This window comes from Girardinichthys multiradiatus, chromosome 11 (assembly GCF_021462225.1).
Source record: "Girardinichthys multiradiatus isolate DD_20200921_A chromosome 11, DD_fGirMul_XY1, whole genome shotgun sequence".
Taxonomy (NCBI): domain Eukaryota; kingdom Metazoa; phylum Chordata; class Actinopteri; order Cyprinodontiformes; family Goodeidae; genus Girardinichthys; species Girardinichthys multiradiatus.
In genome coordinates, this window is record NC_061804.1 from 28,949,179 (window position 1) to 28,969,519 (window position 20,341).

The following is a 20,341-nucleotide window of genomic DNA, read 5'->3' on the forward strand; positions in this document are numbered from 1 at the left end:
ATGTTCTAACCTTAAACGTTGCGTTTTAGCTAGAAAATTAGGCTTGAAACATTGTGTGTAATTCATCTATAAAATGTATTTCACCTAGTGAACTGAGTTACTAAAATAAATGAACTTTTCAGTAATATTCTAATGTATCGAATATGTCTGTATATATGAAAACATCCATTATTTTAGCTGTAATAAACGAGACGATGATTTCAGCAGCAGTAATAATAGGAGTTCCATTTCTTGTTTCACCATTTTACACCAATGTTTTATTTATTGTTTCTGAACTGGGAAATCAGAGATGCGTGATATAGTAAAAATGCCACATCACGATTTTTTTAATTTCCTAATCACAATCATGATTTTAATACCCTATTTACTCTTAATATCTCTTAAAGCCAAGGAAAGAGATATTCGTGTATTTGTACAATTTTGCCAACTCCTACTTCACACTTGAAGTGCACCAATTCTCAGATTCTTTAGCTAACACTCAGAGGGAGTGCAATCTTGCTAAACTACAGTTAGCTAATAAAGGACAATGCAAACACATCATAAGAGATAGACAATGCAAGTGAAGTGTCTGTGCAAGAGTATAAAACAGTAATGGGCTGGCTGAATTTGCAATATAGACAATATCAGGATCTCTCTGCCTTTGAAGATCCTCAACATGTTTTAATCCTACAATTTAATACTGCCATACCATACCATACCATACCATACCCAAGACTTTGTAAACATATTATAATACTTTCCCTTTTCACACATTATTTTCCCCTACACATGTACTTGGTTGTGAAACCATGTCGATGCTTTTTCTTACAGCATCAAAGCACAGATGTTTTTGTTGGTGTTGGCAGAACTGCCACCTCACCAGCTCTGCTGATGTGAGATCAAAGAACTAAACTCACCCACCATTTCCTTTTGACTGAAATTTAGTGCAGGACAAGTGGATGATAGTGAGTATTATAAAAACTGTTCTCTAGACGGTCTCATGGAAGGTTGCCCCAGAGACTAAATGATAAGATCAGATGATATCAATTAATTATTTCTGGTACGGTTGCGCTCGATACTGGTGTTCCCTGCTTCGGCATCAGATGTTTATCGTTGCAGCGTGTGTGAAGCTTCAGAGACACAGACACAAAACTTTCTTCTGTGTGTGCTCTACTACACTAAGTTTACAAGCACGTTTATTAAAAATGACTTATGATACTCTGTGCAAACACCCCTTAAAAATACCAGTAAATCTAGTGGGTGTTTTGTCTCCTTTTGTTCAACAAAATGTATCAAAGACAAAATAAATATAAATAAATGTTAAAGATAACATAATTGAAACAGTATAATTGTTAATTTTCTGATTTTGCCTATATATCATAGTCTTTCATTCAAAATTTGCCTTAATGCCATGACATTAGAGCAGCACAACATCAGAAAAACATGTAATTGGGATACTATTTCTTAATATTGCAATGATGTCAAGTCAAGTCAAGTTTATTTATATTGCGGTTTTCAGGAACGAGGTACTAAAATTGCTGTACATGAGGAAAAACAATACAATGATACAGAAAATCAAACCCAGAAAAACAAATCAAATGACATTAATAATCCTTGTGAGTTTACTGGTAAGAGCTGTCATTGCTCTTTGTGAGCATTAGCATCTTGGACACAAAGAAATATACACTGCTCAAAAAAATAAAGGGAACACTCAAATAACACATCCTAGATCTGAATGAATGAAATATTCTCATTGAATACTTTGTTCTGTACAAAGTTGAATGTGCTGACAACAAAATCCCACAAAAATCATCAATGGAAATCAAATGTATTAACCAATGGAGGCCTGGATTTGGAGTCACACACAAAATTAAAGTGGAAAGACACACTACAGGCTGATCCAACTTTGATGTAATGTCCTTAAAACAAGTCAAAATGAGGCTCAGTATTGTGTGTGGCCTCCACGTGCCTGTATGACCTCCCTACAACGCCTGGGGATGTTCCTGATGAGATGGTGGATGGTCTCCTGAGGGATCTCCTCCCAGACCTGGACTAAAGCATCCGCCAACTCCTGGATAGTCTGTGGTGCAACACGTTGGTGGATGGAGCGAGACATGATGTCCTAGATGTGCTCAATTGGATTCAGGTCTGGGGAACGGGCGGGCCAGTCCACAGCTTCAACGTCTTCATCTTGCAGGAACTGCTGACACACTCCAGCCACATGAGGTCTAGCATTGTCCTGCATTAGGAGGAACCCAGGGCCAACCGCACCAGCATATGGTCTCACAAGGGGTCTGAGGATCTCATCTCGGTACCTAATGGCAGTCAGGCTACCTCTGCAGAGCACATGGAGGCCCTCCAAAGAAATCCCACCCTACACCATTACTGACCCACTGCCAGACCGGTCATGCTGAAGGATGTTGCAGGTGGCAGATCGCTCTCCATGGTGTCTCCAGACTCTGTCACGTCTGTCACATGTGCTCAGTGTGAACCTGCTTTCATCTGTGAAGAGCACAGGGCACCAGTGGCGGATTTGCCAATCCTGGTGTTCTCTGGCAAATGCCAAGCGTCCTTCATGGTGTTGGGCTGTGAGCATAACCCCCATTGGTGGACGTCGGGCCCTCATACCATCCTCATCGAGTCGATTTCTAACCATTTATGCAGACACATGCACATTTGTGGTCTGCTGGAGGTCATTTTGCAGGGCTCTGGCAGTGCTCCTCCTGTTCATCTTTGCACAAAGGGGGAGGTAGCGGTCCTGCTGCTGGGTTGTTGCCCTCCTACGGCCTCCTCCATGTCTCCTGGTGTACTGGCCTGTCTCCTGGTAGCGCCTCCAGGCTCTGGACACTACGCTGACAGACACAGCAAACCTTGCCACAGCTCGGATTGATGTGCCATCCTGGATGAGCTGCACTACCTGAGCCACTTGTGTGGGTTGTAGAGTCCGTCTCATGCTACCACAAGTGTGAAAGCACCACCAACATTCAAAAGTGACCAAACCATCAGCCAGAAAGCATAGGTACTGAGAAGTGGTCTGTGGTCCCCACCTGCAGAACCACTCCTTTATTGAGTGTATCTTGCTAATCGCCAAAGATTTCCCCCTGTTGTCTTTTCCATTTACACAACAGCTGTGAAATTGATTGTCAATCAGTGTTGCTTCCTAAGTGGACAGTTTGCTTTCACAGACGTTTGATTTACTTGGAGTTATATTGTGTTGATTAAGTGTTCCCTTTATTTTTTTTGAGCAGTGTATATCAAGTGTGGCCAACAACGACGTTTATCCAACTGTCAGTCAGTCAGTCATTTTCTACCGCTTATTCCACAGTGGGACACGGGGGAGCTGGTGCCTATCTCCAGCATTCTATGGGCGAGAGGCAGGGTACACCTTGGACAGGTCGCCAGTCCATCGCAGGGCAACACACAACCATGCACACACTAATTCATACACCTAAGGGCAATTTAGAGTTACCAATTAACCTAACTAGCATGTCTTTGGACTGTGGGAGGAAGCCGGAGTACCCGGTGAGAACACACGCATGCACGGGGAGAACATGCAAACTCCATGCAGAATGACCCCCGGCCGAGAATCGAGCCCAGGACCTTCTTGCTGCAAGGCAACAGTGCTACCAACTGCGTCACCGTTTATCCAACTGTTCAAACATATTATTTGTACACAAAATGTCTATGTATGGCTCATAAAATAAAATATCCTGGCAAATAATGAATCCAAGATGTCCGTTGTGATTGCAGTATTACACATTTTGATACTGCTATAATGATCATGATCAATACCTTGTGTGGCTCAACATAATCATGAGGAAAATGCATTCAAAGTTTTAGTATATAGAGATTCACTAAGACATCAGTTGTTAAGGGATCGATCAGTTATAGACACAAAAATCCCATCTTTTTCTATTTTTATATACGTTTAATCTTTACTTATATTGTCATTGCAATAAATACTACAAAATATTGAAAAAACATTTAAGTCCATATATTCCCCATCCCTAATCTACATTCTCTAGAATATGCACAGAGACTTGATGGACTCACACACCATCCCTGTTTTAATATCTTAATTAGGACTTTTCACAGACTTTCATTGACTTCCATTCATTTTCATTCATTTCTATGGACTAGTCCTGACCTACCCCTCACCCTAATCATTACCAGCGCATATATAACCCTAACCCTAACCTAAACTCAATCCACACCTTAGACCTAAACCAAACCCCTAACCCAAGAATAGCATTTAAAAAGATGAGGACCAGGAACATTTTCAAACATTTCCTCACTACGAAAAATGGTTCTCACGCAACAGCAGGTACATGAACACTCCCCCACACACACATTTAAATATGTATTAACAAACAGGTCTCACCTCATTGTATAGAGAAGTGTGCCGTTGTCAACTAGTCGTAGCAATTTGTTAGGAGTTGTCATGTTGTGGGCCACAGATTTCTTCCCGTTGTGAAAGAAGGTATCGGGAGTCCAGATCTTACTGGCCAGCAGGTTGTTAAGCGGTAAAACTTGCATTGGACCATCAAACTTAAGCCTCTCATCCCTCCAGCTTTGACGGAAGAAGACATCAATAGTGTACTCCTACAAGGAGGACATGGGAAATAAAATTGTTTATAAGAGAACAGTTTACAGCTAGAGTATAGAACTGATTACTGCAATCACATGGACCAGGTTAACCACAGTGTAATTAGAGATATTAATAAAGGCTAAATTATATTTAGGTTAGAAAGGACTGAGCCTCTGGCACCATCTGTGTATAGTCACACACAGTTCTTTCAGCCCCATTATGCTTATAAAGGGAAAGAAATATGGTTTTCTTTTAACAAAAAAGCACGTTACCAAATGAGATGGTAATCAGATTGCCTTTGCAAAATTAGTGGAACTGTGGGTGCAAACCTTTTTGTGTGTCTGTCTTCATGAATATGCAAAACATATGATAATGATCCAAACGCACAAATTCATGGGAGGAGGATATGCTAACCCGCAATGTGATTTTCAAAGCCAGAAACTGTTTGCGGGCGCAATTTTTGCGAGTGGATATAGCACGTTTGAAATGCAGGTGCCAACTGTGATGCAAAAATGTCTGCTGTCACTTTGGCCAGAAAGAGGCGTAGACAGAATGACAGATGACAAGGAGATAGAATCTTCTGTACCTGTGCCAACACATTTGGGTTGTCAAAATAAAAATAATAAAAATAGATGAAAATAGAGGATTCTATGTAGGATTTGGAACCAATCACAAACAAAAGCCATGATATTTCTCCATGGGTAAAACTCCTTGCAACACTTCATCCAACATCATTCCAGCATAACATCGCTGTCAGTGATCATCTGCTGAACATGCACAAACCTGATCCTGGCAAAACGCGCACATAACTGATCAAGTGTGCACAGCCGGTAATTGCACATCATGCAAAAGACCCACTTTGCAGGCCAATCAGAGTTGGATCAGTTTGATTACGTTGTTTAAATGTGAACATATGCCAGGAGAGGGTTTTGTTTATGCAGTGAAAAATTATTTTGTGTCACCAAAAACAATTTAAACAATCAAACATGTTGTATATGGTTAAAATATTGGCAAAACAAACGAATTCAGTAAAATCATTGGAAAATTATTTATTTTTACATAAATAAATATGATATTTGATTTAACTTTTTTCAGGACAATTTATGTGACGCTATGTTTTAAAATTAGCAAAGCTATAACATACAGATTGCCAACTCCTACAACAATATTTTTATGTTGCTAATATTACATCACGGCTTAAATATTGTGGCTGTTTATGATAAACTCTGAACTCTTCAAACATATACTCTCAACAAAAGCAACAGAAATAATTACATTAGATCAAAGGAGACAAATTAATTAACAGACATATTTGTCTTTTATATTGTTAATATTGATTGGTCAATTTGTTGCGAGTTACGTCAAGCAAGATAAGAGAAACATTCTCGTCAGGGCAGATGATAAACCTGCTGTTAGTAGCGCAACAAAAGTTAACTAACTGTAACAGTCCAGTAAAGCAAGGTCCAAACGGAACAGAAGGAAAAAAATCAGCGACTGGATCATTTATAATGATGCAGCGTAACAATCCCTGCATATTTCTATCAACACAGCAGAGGATCTGTTTGCTTTTCCTCTTGTTTCAGCCAGTAGCACATGCAATTTTCTCATTTAAATAGGGCGGTCGGCACCTGTTTTGCTCCTGTTATCCACTGCATGCGCAATCTTTGAAAATCGCACGTACCACGCCCACTTATTGCACGTGCAATTTGTTTATAGTACACGCAAATTAGCACTTGCTATTTCAGATCTTTGAAGATCTGGCCCTAAGAGTATACTTTAGCACAATTATTAAAACACTGCAATATTTCTTTTCAAATGTTTCAGATTCTTATTTTGAAAAAAAAGTTCTTGAGTTGACCTGTAGGGTTGTAGTGTTACAGTGTCATGGTCGTGTCAGTTAATAAAGGACCCAAGTGCAGATTGAATGGCAAAAAAAGTTATTTAATAAAAAACAAAGGAGAACTCACATTCTAGGAACACAGACAGCAATAGGCAGAGAAACGGAGCAACGGAACATAAGGCAGTCCAAAAGAAGAAACCAGCAATGAGTAATGACAACCACAGGGCGTATATGCAGAGGGAAGTATGGAGAAATGCATGGCAAGCAGGTGTGAGCAATTAAGTGAGAATGGGGAACAGCTGAGGCAGAGGAAGGCAGAGGAGTTTAAGGGAGGAGACTAACACGGAGGAACTCTAAGGGAAATCTAAAAGGGTAAACTTAAATGTACAACCCCAATTCCAATGAAGTTGGGATGTTGTGTAAAATGTAATTATACTTATACTTATTATTTACTTTTCCTCTACACTGGCCATTCCCGGAAGAGCTTGACAAAACTTGAAATCTGTCTTGATATAAGAAAGATCAAAAGATTTATATTCCGATCGGAGTCGCTATCTAGGTGAAGGTGGAAACCCAGAGAGGTTTCCCAAGGAGTTTCCTCATTGTTTGTTTCAGTCGACTGCAACAGTTCATCATATTTTTTTAGAGTGTTTGCGGACGCGGACATTTGCCACGCACAACTTCGTTCCTTCTTAGAACGAAGCCCACTCGCCTGCACTCCTTTTCTTTGAGGATTCACCACCAAGTAAACTCTTTTGTTTCCTATTTTGGGGCATTTTTGGTCTCTAGTCTGGGCAGGGTGAGGCATATAGATTAATATGACCTAGGATGACCACTAGTTAATCCAATTTATTAACTGGTTGCATGCGATATATTAGCTTTAAGTTTATGCTGAACTGTTTATGCTGTTTAAAACTGTTGGACTCTGCGGCTGTGCAGCAAGGTTTGAATGCTGGTGCGTGTGTACCATGTTTTGATCAACTGAGCGCTGCCTCAGTTGGAGTTGAAGTGGACTTTAAAGTAGATGGAGGCTACGAACTGAGCCTCGTGTTCATCTCAATGTTCCACTGTTTATGGCATTTGTGTTTTTCCACTGGGTTCCTGCCTCAGAGTTTTATGACCCTTTATTTCAAGACTAGCTCACTATCAGCTGTTAGTGGCTAAGGGCCCAGCTGCTAGGTGTTTTACCGTGTCTGAGCTGGCCTAGCCCTACTGTATAACAGCTGACAGCCACTATCGAGAGGCATCAACGAACCAGAGAAGGCTTCACCGTATAGGCTATTGGTTTTGCTCCACTTTCCGAGTCAATTCAAGTTGTTATTTTATTCCCACCCAGTCCATAAACTGCTGGTTTGATCTCCATCTACACTCAGCATGCATCCATAGTTTTGATTATTGATGTGCTCCTTTTGTAGAATAGAGCATGCTTAGGTGAGACGTTGACCAGAATAGTTGAGTGTAAGATCAATACATTTTAACAATGTGTTTGTGCTTATTTTGTGTAAGAGTGATTATCTGTCAAAATAAGTTTGGTGTTCCACACCATTCTGTAAAACGGCTGATAACACAGTAACAATTAGCGTGGTTTTCGTCAGTAATTATCAGTTACTAATGACAATTAACTAATTGTAGTTATTAAGTGCTATAAGCCCAATAATCCACCACGAGAGTGTATCTCTGATCTCTATTCGTAAAAAACTATTTTTGGCGAGAATGTATTCCTTCTGAATTTTTTTTATTACAATTTTGATCACTGAGATCTTCAACTGAGATCACTGAGATCTTCCACAAGTCACTGGAGCTGTGTGAGGTTCCCTCCTGCTTCAAACACTCCACCATCATCCCAGTTCCCAAGAAACCCACCATCACAGGATTAAATGATTACAGACCCTGATGTCTGTGGTCATGAAATCCTTTGAGCAACTGGTGTTGAAGCACCTGAAGGACATCACAGGCCCCCTGCTGGGCCCCCTGCAGTTTGCCTACCAGACAAACAGGTTGGTGGATGATGCAGTCAACTTGGCACTACACTTCATCCTGCAACACCTCGAGCACCCAGGTATGTATGCCAGGATCCTGTTTGTGGACTTCAGCTCAGCCTTCAACACTATCAACCCAGAGATCCTCCATCACAAGTTCATCCAGCTCAAAGTCCTGGCCTCCACCTGTTAGTGGATCACCAGCTTCTTGAAGGACCAGCAGCAGCAGGTGAGGCTGGGGAGCATCTTTTGCCGCACAAAAACTATTAGCACCGGCGCCCCCCAGGGGTGTGTTCTTGCCCCACTCCTCTTCTCCCTCTACACAAATGACTGACCCTCAGCGGACCCGTCTGTGAAACTCCTGAAGTTTGCAGATGACACCGCTGTTATTTGACTGATCCTTGACAGTGATGAGTCTGCATACAGACAGGAGGTGGATCGGCTGGTACACTGGTGTGGTCAGAACCACCTGGAACTTTCAGAGAACACCAACTCCACACCATCCTCAACAACACTGTGTCAGCTGTGGACTACTTCCGGCTCATACTAACCACCATTCCCCAAAACCTGAGATGGTCTTCACACATTGACAATATTCAGAAGCAGGCCCAGCAGAGACTGTACTTCCTGAGGCAACTCAAGAAGTGTAACCTTCCACAGGAACTGTTGATCATCTTCTACACTGCCATAATTCAGTCTGTCCCATTTTTGTCCATCCCAATGTGGTTTGGCTCTTCCACAAAACAGGACAGGTCCAGACTGCAACAAACAATCAGGTCTGCAGAAAGAATCGTCAGGGCTGACCTGCTCTCTATACAGGACTTATACAGATCAAGGGCCAGGAAAAGGGCAGCTAAAATCTCTGCAGACCCCACACACCCTGCACATAAACTGTTTAGACTTTTACCGTCAGGTCGGCGCAACAGAGACAGTTTCTTCCCCTAGGCTGTTTCTCTGATGAACACTTGACAGTCAGTTTCAGAACAAAACCATGCATACTTGGACTGATCTCACATTATATCCTGTTGTAAAGTCAATTGTGTATTTATGTACATTTAAAAAGATATTCTTTATTATTGAGAGCAAGTGTACCAGATGATGGTTCCAGAGTCAAATTCCTTGTTTTGTCTGTATAAACTTGACCATAAAGTGATTCTGGTTCCTACATTTTTACAATCAATAATCATAAACTCTTACAGTAGTGTATTCAATTGCATATAGGTTGAACATGATTTGCAAATCATTGTATACAAGGTTCAAGCATCATGATATGGGGATATATTTCTTACTATTTTGTCGGGCCTATTTATCACAACCAAAATGATCATGGGGGAGTTTGTATATAGCTAAATACTTGAAGAGATCATGTTGCCTTATGCTTAAGAGGAAACGCACTTGAAACGGGTGTTTCAACAAGACAACGACCCCAAACACACCAGTAAGCACGCAGCATCTTGGTTCCAACAAATCAAAGTTATAGAATGGCCAGCCCAATCCCTGGACTTTATAATCTGATTAAAGACCTGTGGGTTGATATCACAAATGCTGTTTCTGAGGCAAAACCAAGAAATGCAGAAGAATTGTGGAATACTGTCAAATCATCCTGGGCTGGAATACCTGTGCAAATCCTAAAGAGTTTTCAGTTTATACAGTAAATATTTGAGTTTGTAAAGAAAAATGCAGACACTGCTACTTTGTTAAACAGCCCAATGTTCTTTTTGTTTTATTGTGGCTGTGCAGCTGACAGCCATTGTTTAAACATAGGCTGAAGGGAGGCGGTCTCTGTCCCCTGCAACATGACACATTATTAATGATCAATAAAAGCTCAACATACTTGTTTATCCAAAATCATCTCTACATTTTTTACTCAGAACAGTAGTAATCTGCACATCAGCAGAATGTAAGTGGCTACTCCCTCTGTGAAAATCTAATAAATTAATTTCTCAATAGAGTTAACGACAGGAAGTAATCATGCACAGCAGGAGGGGTGTACCACTTCCACTCAACACATCAACGGGGCTCCTCTAAACAATGCTGGGTGGAGGTCTGTTAATTGATTTGACTGACCTCCTGATGGCATGAAACCTAGAGCGCAACAAAACAGACTGCATGAGTGCTAACAGAAGCACTTTTAATAAAGTCCATAGAGAGCCTTGCTGACAGATAGAAGCAAGAAAGTGACAAACACATTTTTCTCATCTGTTTGGCTTGGTTTTTCATTTAATTCTGTCCTCAACACAGCAATCTCTAAGGCATTCAAACAAACCCAGGAATTAAATAAAGCTAAACTCAAACAGCAATTTGCTTGTTTTTTTTTTTTTAAACTCTGGCCATGAATTAGATGTACCACAAAGAAAACAAAAGACTCGTACAGACCGAAAAAAAAACATAAAGACAACAGCTAAAGAAAAAAAAAACAACTATGATTTTATGTTTGCACAGAACAATGTGACCAAAACGTTACAGCAATCGGTGAGCTGGTTTTATCTTGGCCGGGAAATACCAGTTCATTTTCTATAACCAGAGGTATTCTCATGTTAAATAGATTATAAATTTTTAGTTGATTGGCTGCTGGTGAATAAACATAAAAGAAATGCATTTGACAAGGATGAAGTCATTATTTGTTTGTCCCCTTTGGTCAAAAATCTCCTTTAAGCACTGGGAAATAATTTAAAGATTGAAAGGCACGAATGAGGAAAAATACAGCCAATCTCCCCAGGGCCAAATAGCACAGTCGGATCTGGTGCCAGCTGGTGTTTTCCACGGACTGAGTGATTGATTTTCCCTTGACGGAGATGACGGTGGGAATTTTCTATCCAACCATAATTTTTAAATCTCTCTGCTTATAGGACAGAGAATCAGGAATGGATTTGCTCCCTTGAGCATCAGTATTCCAGACTGCATTTTAAGAAAAATAAACTTTTTATTTGTTCAACAGAGTTACAGTGCCTTAAACCTATTTAACCCGTTATGAAAAAAATGTTTCAGATCATAATGCAAATTTTAATATGCAAGATACCCTTAGTAATTATGAAAAGCCGTTTTCCAATGACATTTTTATTTATTAAGGATAGGAAATGTATCCAAACCCTATGTCAAAAGTCATTCCCTCTTAAGCGTAATAAATGCTTGTGCCACCTTTTGCAGCAACTGTCATTACGGATTTGTAATAACTGAGAGTCAGTCTTTAACCTTGCTGTGAAGGGATGTTGGCCCACCCTTTTTGCACAATATGTTAATTTAGCCACACAGCAGGGTTTTCAAGTTTGAACATGCCAGAGCATCTTAGTTAGATTAATGCTTGGACTTTGTCTAGGCCACTCCAACACAACAGAAATGTTGGCTTTTTTCAGCTATTCATGTGAGGACTTTTTGGTGTGCTTACCTTACCAGGGTTTTCTACAGAGCAGAATTCAAGCTCCATCAATTGCGACAAGTCGTCCAGGTTCTGAAACAGCATTGCAGCTCTAGATCATCACATTATGGCTATGTTTGACTGTTGGCATGATTTTGTTTTCTGAAATGCCGAGCTTTACCCAAGATGCAATGGAAAGCACACCTTTCAAAAAGTTGCATTTTTATCTCATGAGTCCACAGAATATTTTCCCAGAAGTCTTGAGGATCATCAATATGCTTTTTTTTTGAAAATGTGACGCCTTTGTGTCATTTTTGGTCAGCAGTTTGTGACTTGAAACTCTCCTCTTAATGCAATTTTTATCCAGTGTCTTTCTCATTGATGAATTATGAAGACTGACCTTAACTGAGGCAACTGAGACCTGCAGTGCTTTAAATGTTCTGCACAGGTAATTTTAGCAGGCTAGTCACTCCATGGAAGGTTCCCCACTGTTGGTAATATCATTAGTTTGATGATCTGAAACATTTAAGTTTGACAAAAAGCAAAACAGAAGAATAATGCAAGAGGGCAGATTTTGTCACCACGCTCATCATCAAAAACTTTATTATTTAGGATAGAGGAGATTAGCCCATTAGTTTATGTAACAATTAGAAACCAGCAAAGTAAAAAAAAGTACTGTATACATCCTTAAGCTTCAGAGTCAGTCAGGTTTCATCAGACAGAATATGAATTATACCCTGAGCAGCTCTGCATGCAATATTAACACATTTGCTTTTAATGATTTTATGATATGTAGTCTGGAAGAAATACTTAACCCTAATTTAAATGTTCCATTTATATGCAGTATCATGATCCCATCTTCTTAGTCACTGCATAAAACAAACCACTTAAACTAATTCTTATTGAATTGGAATACCATGCATACATTTACAGTGCACATCTTAATGAGCTAAAATGAATAACAATAAAACATACAAAACAATATTGCTTTTCTCTTGTCTGGAGGCTAGAGATGACGCAATCTTTTTTCAGATGTCAGACATCAAGCAGCACTCGGTAAAAGAGCAGTACATGTCTTATCTGTTGATGCCCAAGAAGGACTGGGAATTGCGTAAGAAACCTAGAAAAGTATTTTGTCAGTAATGAAATCCATCATCTGTATTCAGGCTCTATCGCAACCAAAACATGTAGTGGATTACTTCAACAGCATTATTGAGTTTTAAATCAGACATTTGCCACAGAATCAGGATATCTCACATTAAACCTACTACACAGGCATTTGGACAAAATGATGTTAGCTGTCTGTCCACTAGGAGTCTACATCCTGTTGGATTCAGTGACGTGGCTATGGAGCTGGTCAAAAACAAAAACATAGCAGTCATTGCTTGCAGATGTATTGTCCTGCTGGTACACATGCAGCACATGTACCAGCTGTAAATTATCCATTCTGTTATCTCCACGATAAACATTAGCAGGACAATACAGTGGTGCAGTTGTTTCATGTCCATCAGCTCTAAGCCTCTGTTGCTCAGACAAAAGAAAGTTTATTATTGGCATCATGAGTTATGCTGGTGGGTTTTTGTTTTCCATGGAGTCAAAAATGTATTTCGATAGTGTATGAAATATGTTGGCTTGCTCATTGCCAAGACTGTACTGCATGACCACCTGCTAAGAATAAATTGGCCTGGTCAAGAAACTAGCAATACGGTGTGCTGGACATAGAGGCTTGGCAGCACAGTCATTAGCCAAGCACAGCTTACAACAGACCTCCAGGAAACTGCACCCCACTTTTTTCTGCTATTGTTACTCTCTTGGGTGATGAATGATTATTTATGGCTGCAGGTACACAGGCGGCCTTTACACCTGCAAGTAGGAGACAGCTGTGTTGTTGTTTACAACTGTTTCCATAGCAACATGTCTTAAGCCAAGTTAGAGGGTGGAAGCTAACATCCTTCTGTCTAGATGACATAGAGGTGGGTCTGTTCCAGAACCCATATTCTGATGCTGTGTTGAATGAGTTCAAACTTGAAGCAGTAATGGAATTAATGGCAAACTACCACAAGCAGTACAACAGTTTGTTATTATGGAGACTGAACATGGCCTGGTGGACAGACGTTATTGCTAAGCAACAATTTACACTCAAGTCTTAGGTAACTGCTCTTGCTGTTTGGATATTCAGAGATGTGATGGTTGCTGTTCCCTTACTGACTGATGATGAGAGAGACTCAACTTTATCTATCTGGACAAGAGAAGTGGAATTAAGTTTCATTGTATGTGTTTGGTTAAGAATTCAGGCACGCAAACCCTCTTCTACAACAAGCTGTCCACTATCCTCCATGCATCATTGATGGTTATCCTCAACTAACAACCCAAAAAAATTGATTTACTGAAGCAAAAAATGCTGCTGCAAAGGCCTGCAGTCATCGCAATGACATATAGAATAAGTCTTTTGTCTGAAATAAATAGACCTTTTATGTTTTGAAGTTGGGATAAATTGCTGAACCGTGTCAGTAAACGCTGCTGGACTGTCATTAACATTGTTTCTTATAAAGCAGAGCGGATGGAAAAGAAATTAAAAATCAAAGGGAATTGATGTGCATGTCACACGCTGAAATGAAACGTCTCCTTTATAGATACCGGTCCAGCATCTAAGTGGAAAGCACCCGCTGGTGGCAGGGCTGAAACTAATGAGAATGAAAAGGAAATGATGAAAACGACAGAAAACCCTGATAAGATGGCAGTTAAGCTAGTATGTACAGCAGACTCCACCAAATGAGTCTGCACTTTAAACAAATGACTGGCCGATTATGGCCGGAAGGTTGTGTCAGATAGAATATTAAAGAAGCTTTTTATCTAGAATAAAGTAGTTCATGAAGTTTAAACATTTTGCTGTTAAATCTTTTAATAATACTGTCGCACTTTGGTTTTATGTTCTCTGTAGATTGGAACATTACATCTACAGCTTATATCAGCTGATTGTAAACGTTTTAAATTATGCACCAAAGTTCTAGTTAAAAAAACGGATCACTAAAATATTACTTCAACTGCTTTATCACAACCATTTCGGAGCATTTTTTTTATTGGCTGCAACTTATTATTTTATTTTTAAAAGGCTCACTTGACAGGTTTGATGTATAGCTTTTGACAACATATGTGGAGAAAAGAAGCTTAGCAACAGTTTTCCACAGAAGTTGTATGCATGATAAATGATGCCGTGTTTGTATCTGTACACAGCAGGCCAGGGTTAACATAGCGACTTGATTGTGTGGTAATGACACGCATCACTTCCGGGAGGTTGCGCATCTATCAGACCTGGCTGTGCTGGGTTTCACACTCTGTGTATTGTAATCATCAGTCAGACTTGATCAATGTTTTAATTACAACTCCTCCTTATTCCCCTGTTGTAAATCATCCTCCCTCGCTCCGCTTCTCGTGTGCCGTCCACATTTCCCTGCTGGAAGTGTAACCTGTGTGAGATCTGCAATGAGCTGTGAATCCCATGCTAACTCATTATATTCAGAGTTCACATGCATTGTATAGCTCTAAGGTTTGAGCTTGTTTATCATTTCGCTGTGCTGCACATCACACAAGACGTCTACACGTAAAATGATGAAAGATATGGAAGATAATAGAGAAAAAAAACACATTATAAAATTTGGGTCTTTTCAATCAGTAATAAGTAGCAATAGAACAAAAAGAATGAGAAATAAAAAGAGGAACTCCTGTAGCATAAAATATATATTTTAACATTTATATAAATAGCTTTACTTATTCTTCTCCCCAAAACAATTGTTTTTTTTTTTTATACTTGGACCGTTTTCATTTTTGTATTACACTGTCTTACCTACCAAATTACTTTTGACCCTATTCTCACTCCTCATTCTTCTTTCAGCATTAAGGTGCGGTTGTCAGATAATGGGCTTTTCAGTCACAACTGCCAAAAATCCAGATTATACCTGTCGCCCAAGTGTAAAACCCTGCATGTGTAAAAATGACTTCACAGCTGAATTCTTTCTTCCCCTGGCAAAAAACTTAAAAACCTGGATAATAAGGAAGGGGACACTGGTTTAATGTGACACAGTTAAAGCTTTCAGGATCTTGCCAGAGGAAGAAAGCATTAGAACCTCCACTGATGTAATACGCTTCCTAAGTGAACTGGTTTTAAGGTAGACATAGTTTAGTGATCAGCTTCATTGCCTGGAAAATTAAAGGTTTCAGGTTTGTGCCCAGGATCTAAAAACTACAGTTTAGTGTTTAAGAGTAGGGAGAGTAGCATGCAGGAGGAAGGTTGAAATACAAAACAGCAAAAGCTAATGTTAAGACAAGAAATGGGGAAGCAACAAAAGGAAAAAACAAAAAATATTTTAACAGATTAATTGCTTCCTGCTTGTTGGCTGCTGAGGGAGAAACTCCAGCCCCCTAAGACCATATACACTGAGCTGTACTAAAAAGGGATAGAAGGGATGGATGAGCTCTTATTTGTTGCATTCCAATACATAAAGGCTGAGAATCAAAAGAGGCCGTGCTTTCTTCTAATATAAAGATGAAGATGTATGTTCGTTAGTATGCAATCAGCTTTGTGGTCACAGCTCAGTTTTTTTAAATACAAGTGACTCCCAGCTCTGGCTTTTGACTGTGGGTTTTTAAAATAGATGGGTTCTTAAATTAAATGAGCTCCTTTGTCAATGAAATTGTTGCATCAATCTGTTTGATAATACAGATCAAATATTATCTGCAAAGCCCAGAAAGGTTTGAAATAGACTGTCAGATTTGACATTTCTTTGAAACACAAATTCTTTTAAGTCAATTACAGGTCCTTCTCAAAATATTAGCATATTGTGATAAAGTTCATTATTTTCCATAATGTCATGATGAAAATTTAACATTCATATATTTTAGATTCATTGCACACTAACTGAAATATTTCAGGTCTTTTATTGTCTTAATACGGATGATTTTGGCATACAGCTCATGAAAACCCAAAATTCCTATCTCACAAAATTAGCATATTTCATCCGACCAAAAAAAGAAAAGTGTTTTTAATACAAAAAATGTCAACCTTCAAATAATCATGTACAGTTATGCACTCAATACTTGGTTGGGAAACCTTTTGCAGAAATGACTGCTTCAATGCGGCGTGGCATGGAGGCAATCAGCCTGTGGCACTGCTGAGGTCTTATGGAGGCCCAGGATGCTTCGATAGCGGCCTTTAGCTCATCCAGAGTGTTGGGTCTTGAGTCTCTCAACGTTCTTTTCACAATATCCCACAGATTCTGTATGGGGTTCAGGTCAGGAGAGTTGGCAGGCCAATTGAGCACAGTGATACCATGGTCAGTAAACCATTTACCAGTGGTTTTGGCACTGTGAGCAGGTGCCAGGTCGTGCTGAAAAATAAAATCTTCATCTCCATAAAGCTTTTCAGCAGATGGAAGCATGAAGTGCTCCAAAATCTCCTGATAGCTAGCTGCATTGACCCTGCCCTTGATAAAACACCGTGGACCAACACCAGCAGCTGACACGGCACCCCAGGCCATCACTGACTGTGGGTACTTGACACTGGATTTCTGGCATTTTGGCATTTCCTTCTCCCCAGTCTTCCTCCAGACTCTGGCACCCTGATTTCCGAATGACATGCAGAATTTGCTTTCATCCGAAAAAAGTACTTTGGACCACTGAGCAACAGTCCAGTACTGCTTCTCTGTAGCCCAGGTCAGGCGCTTCTGCCGCTGTTTCTGGTTCAAAAGTGGCTTGACCTGGGGAATGCGGCACCTGTAGCCCATTTCTTGCACACGCCTGTGCACGGTGGCTCTGGATGTTTCTACTCCAGACTCAGTCCACTGCTTCCGCAGGTCCCCCAAGGTCTGGAATCGGCCCTTCTCCACAATCTTCCTCAGGGTCCGGTCACCTCTTCTCGTTGTGCAGCGTTTTCTGCCACACTTTTTCCTTCCCACAGACTTCCCACTGAGGTGCCTTGATACAGCACTCTGGGAACAGCCTATTCGTTCAGAAATTTCTTTCTGTGTCTTACCCTCTTGCTTGAGGGTGTCAATAGTGGCCTTCTGGACAGCAGTCAGGTCGGCAGTCTTACCCATGATTGGGGTTTTGAGTGATGAACCAGGCTGGGAGTTTTAAAGACTCAGGAATCTTGTGCAGGTGTTTAGAGTTAACTCGTTGATTCAGATGATTAGGTTCATAGCTCGTTTAGAGACCCTTTTAATGATATGCTAATTTTGTGAGATAGGAATTTTGGGTTTTCATGAGCTGTATGCCTAAATCATCCGTATTAAGACAATAAAAGACCTGAAATATTTCAGTTAGTGTGCAATGAATCTAAAATATATGAATGTTAAATTTTCATCATGACATTATGGAAAATAATGAACTTTATCACAATATGCTAATATTTTGAGAAGGACCTGTATTTTCTGAAATTTCCTTTTTGGGTTTTCTCTTCTTTGTAATTGCTTAGCCTTTATTCTCTGCCCTCATCAGTAAGTTCAATGTGATTTATAAAAGCACGAGTGCCCATGGGGCCATTGGGGATTTACAATTAAAATTTTGAATGCAGGATTTTCAGTATAAAAGTTGCTTAAAATCTGATTTTTGTAGCTTCTTTTACACATTTAAAAGGGAACCGGTCAAGCAAGAGGTATTTTGTTTATGTTCGTCAGAAACCAAGGCCCTGTCCCAATACTCACACTACACCCTACACCCCTCTTTGAAGAGTGTACTTTGTACAAGTGCACGTAGGGGTGGAAGTGCGCAGGTTAAAATTGGAGAATTGGGACAGTAGGGGTTACGTCATCGACTTGCACCTCTGCACCGTAACTGCAACATCAAAAAGGGTGGGAACCGGCACTGTTTTCGCAGTCTTGCTGCTAAAAAGTTTTTTTTTTAAATTGCAACAAGCATTTTTTTAGGAGAAGAAAATGCAGGAAGCGAAGGAGGCTCTTACACCAGACTCGTCGCGGTGCCAGTGTTTGTTTGAAAGGTATCTTCAGTGTTATGGCCTACTGACTGCCCAGACTCACTCTGAACCCACTGGTATCTCACAATGTTGAGCCTTGAAAACCAGTGAAAAATTTATATTTGTTGGCTTGCTGTCTAAAGTTTACGCAGTTCTTATTATTCTGATTTGATGGTTGATTACATTGATGGTTGTGATTGGTTCTTGCTCAGAACGTCATCTGCATCAGTGAATTGTGGGTAATATACTTCGACGAAGTCCGATTAGATGTGCGCTTAGCCAAAGTGTGGATTGAGGGCACAAAGGGGGCGGGGCTAAGGACTACTCTGGAGAATTGGGACACACTACGCACTTGAACCCATCAACTGGAACAATTCAGGGACACAATGGTGGAAGTGCGGGTATTGGGATAGGGCCAAAGATTAAGCTTACAACTAGGCAAAACCCCTCTTTATTAAACATATAAAAATTAAGCACCTTGTGTCTTGTTGTGTCATTATTTTAAATTTACATAAATGTCTAACACTATAGTTAAAATGTTTTCTGTCATGATTTGTGGTTGTTTGGTTTTTGGTTTCGGGTTTTTTCCTTATGTTTTTCACTGTTCAAGTTTTGAATCATGTTGAATCTGTTTATTTTCCTGGTCATGCTTTTGTTTTGTCGTCTTGTTCATGTTTTGTCAAGTTTGGTTTTCAGATCTGGTTATGCTTTTGCTTCATGTTTTTCTAGTTTGTGTTCAAGAGTCTCTGTTTTGCTCCAGTCACGTTTTGTTCTGTTAATTAAGTTTATTCAATTCACCTGCTTCAAGTTAATCTGTCTCCTTGCTCCACCTGGTTTTCACGCCATATATTCACACCTGTTCTGTTAGTCTTCGCGGAAACATCTTTCATTCTCATGTCTTGTTCTCAAACCATGTCTTGTCTTTTTGATCATGCCATGCCTGTCTTGCCTGCCCGTTTGTTTTGTTCCTGCCTCCTGCTAAGTGTGAGTTTTCGTAATTAAGCCTTTTTTTTTCCACTTAAAATCACACTGCCTGCTCGTCCGCATTGTGGGGTCCAATATCAAGACAGAACCGTGACAGTTTTGTTGCCCTATGACAATTTCAAGTCCACATCTTGCTCCCTAGTTAGGCAAAGACTATGATACAGTCTTATTAGTCCTATTAGCAGCTATTTTCCAACAAACTACTCTGCTTTCGACTTACCCACACATAAATCACACTTAGACATTGGAGAAAACTCTGACTTGCATTGTGTATATTAAAAACTAATTTAACCCTATTTTAAGTTTATAGTTTATCTAAAATATGCTGGGAGGACACATTTATGTCAGTGTGTATTGTGTGGAAAAGGGCCTAATTGGGCTTACCAGCCTTTGAACAAGGACAACATGATTGATATGGAAGCCAGGAGTTCACCTCCAAACTTAAGTGGCACAAATATCCATCTTCTCAGGAAACACCTGGAACTGAGCAGCATCCTGGATTTCAGGCATACAAATGTGTTGTGAAAATCTAATTTCTCAGAGGTATTTACACCCTAGAAAATGTGCACACCTGGGGAGATTAGGCCATCACTGACATCTTGTCAAAACAAGCTTGAGCGCAGCACGTAACAACCTGAATTGCCTCATA

General features: G+C 40.0%; 1 protein-coding gene across 1 annotated transcript in view; it reads right to left on the reverse strand.

The window, feature by feature from the left end:
• The window catches only part of gabra3 (gamma-aminobutyric acid type A receptor subunit alpha3), a 165,392-nt gene that overhangs the window by 36,432 nt on the left and 108,619 nt on the right, over positions 1-20,341 (reverse strand). The window contains exon 5 of the mRNA XM_047380092.1: positions 4,361-4,581. Within this exon, the coding sequence (XP_047236048.1) occupies positions 4,361-4,581 (221 nt within the window). The remainder of the gene's footprint in view (positions 1-4,360; positions 4,582-20,341) is intronic.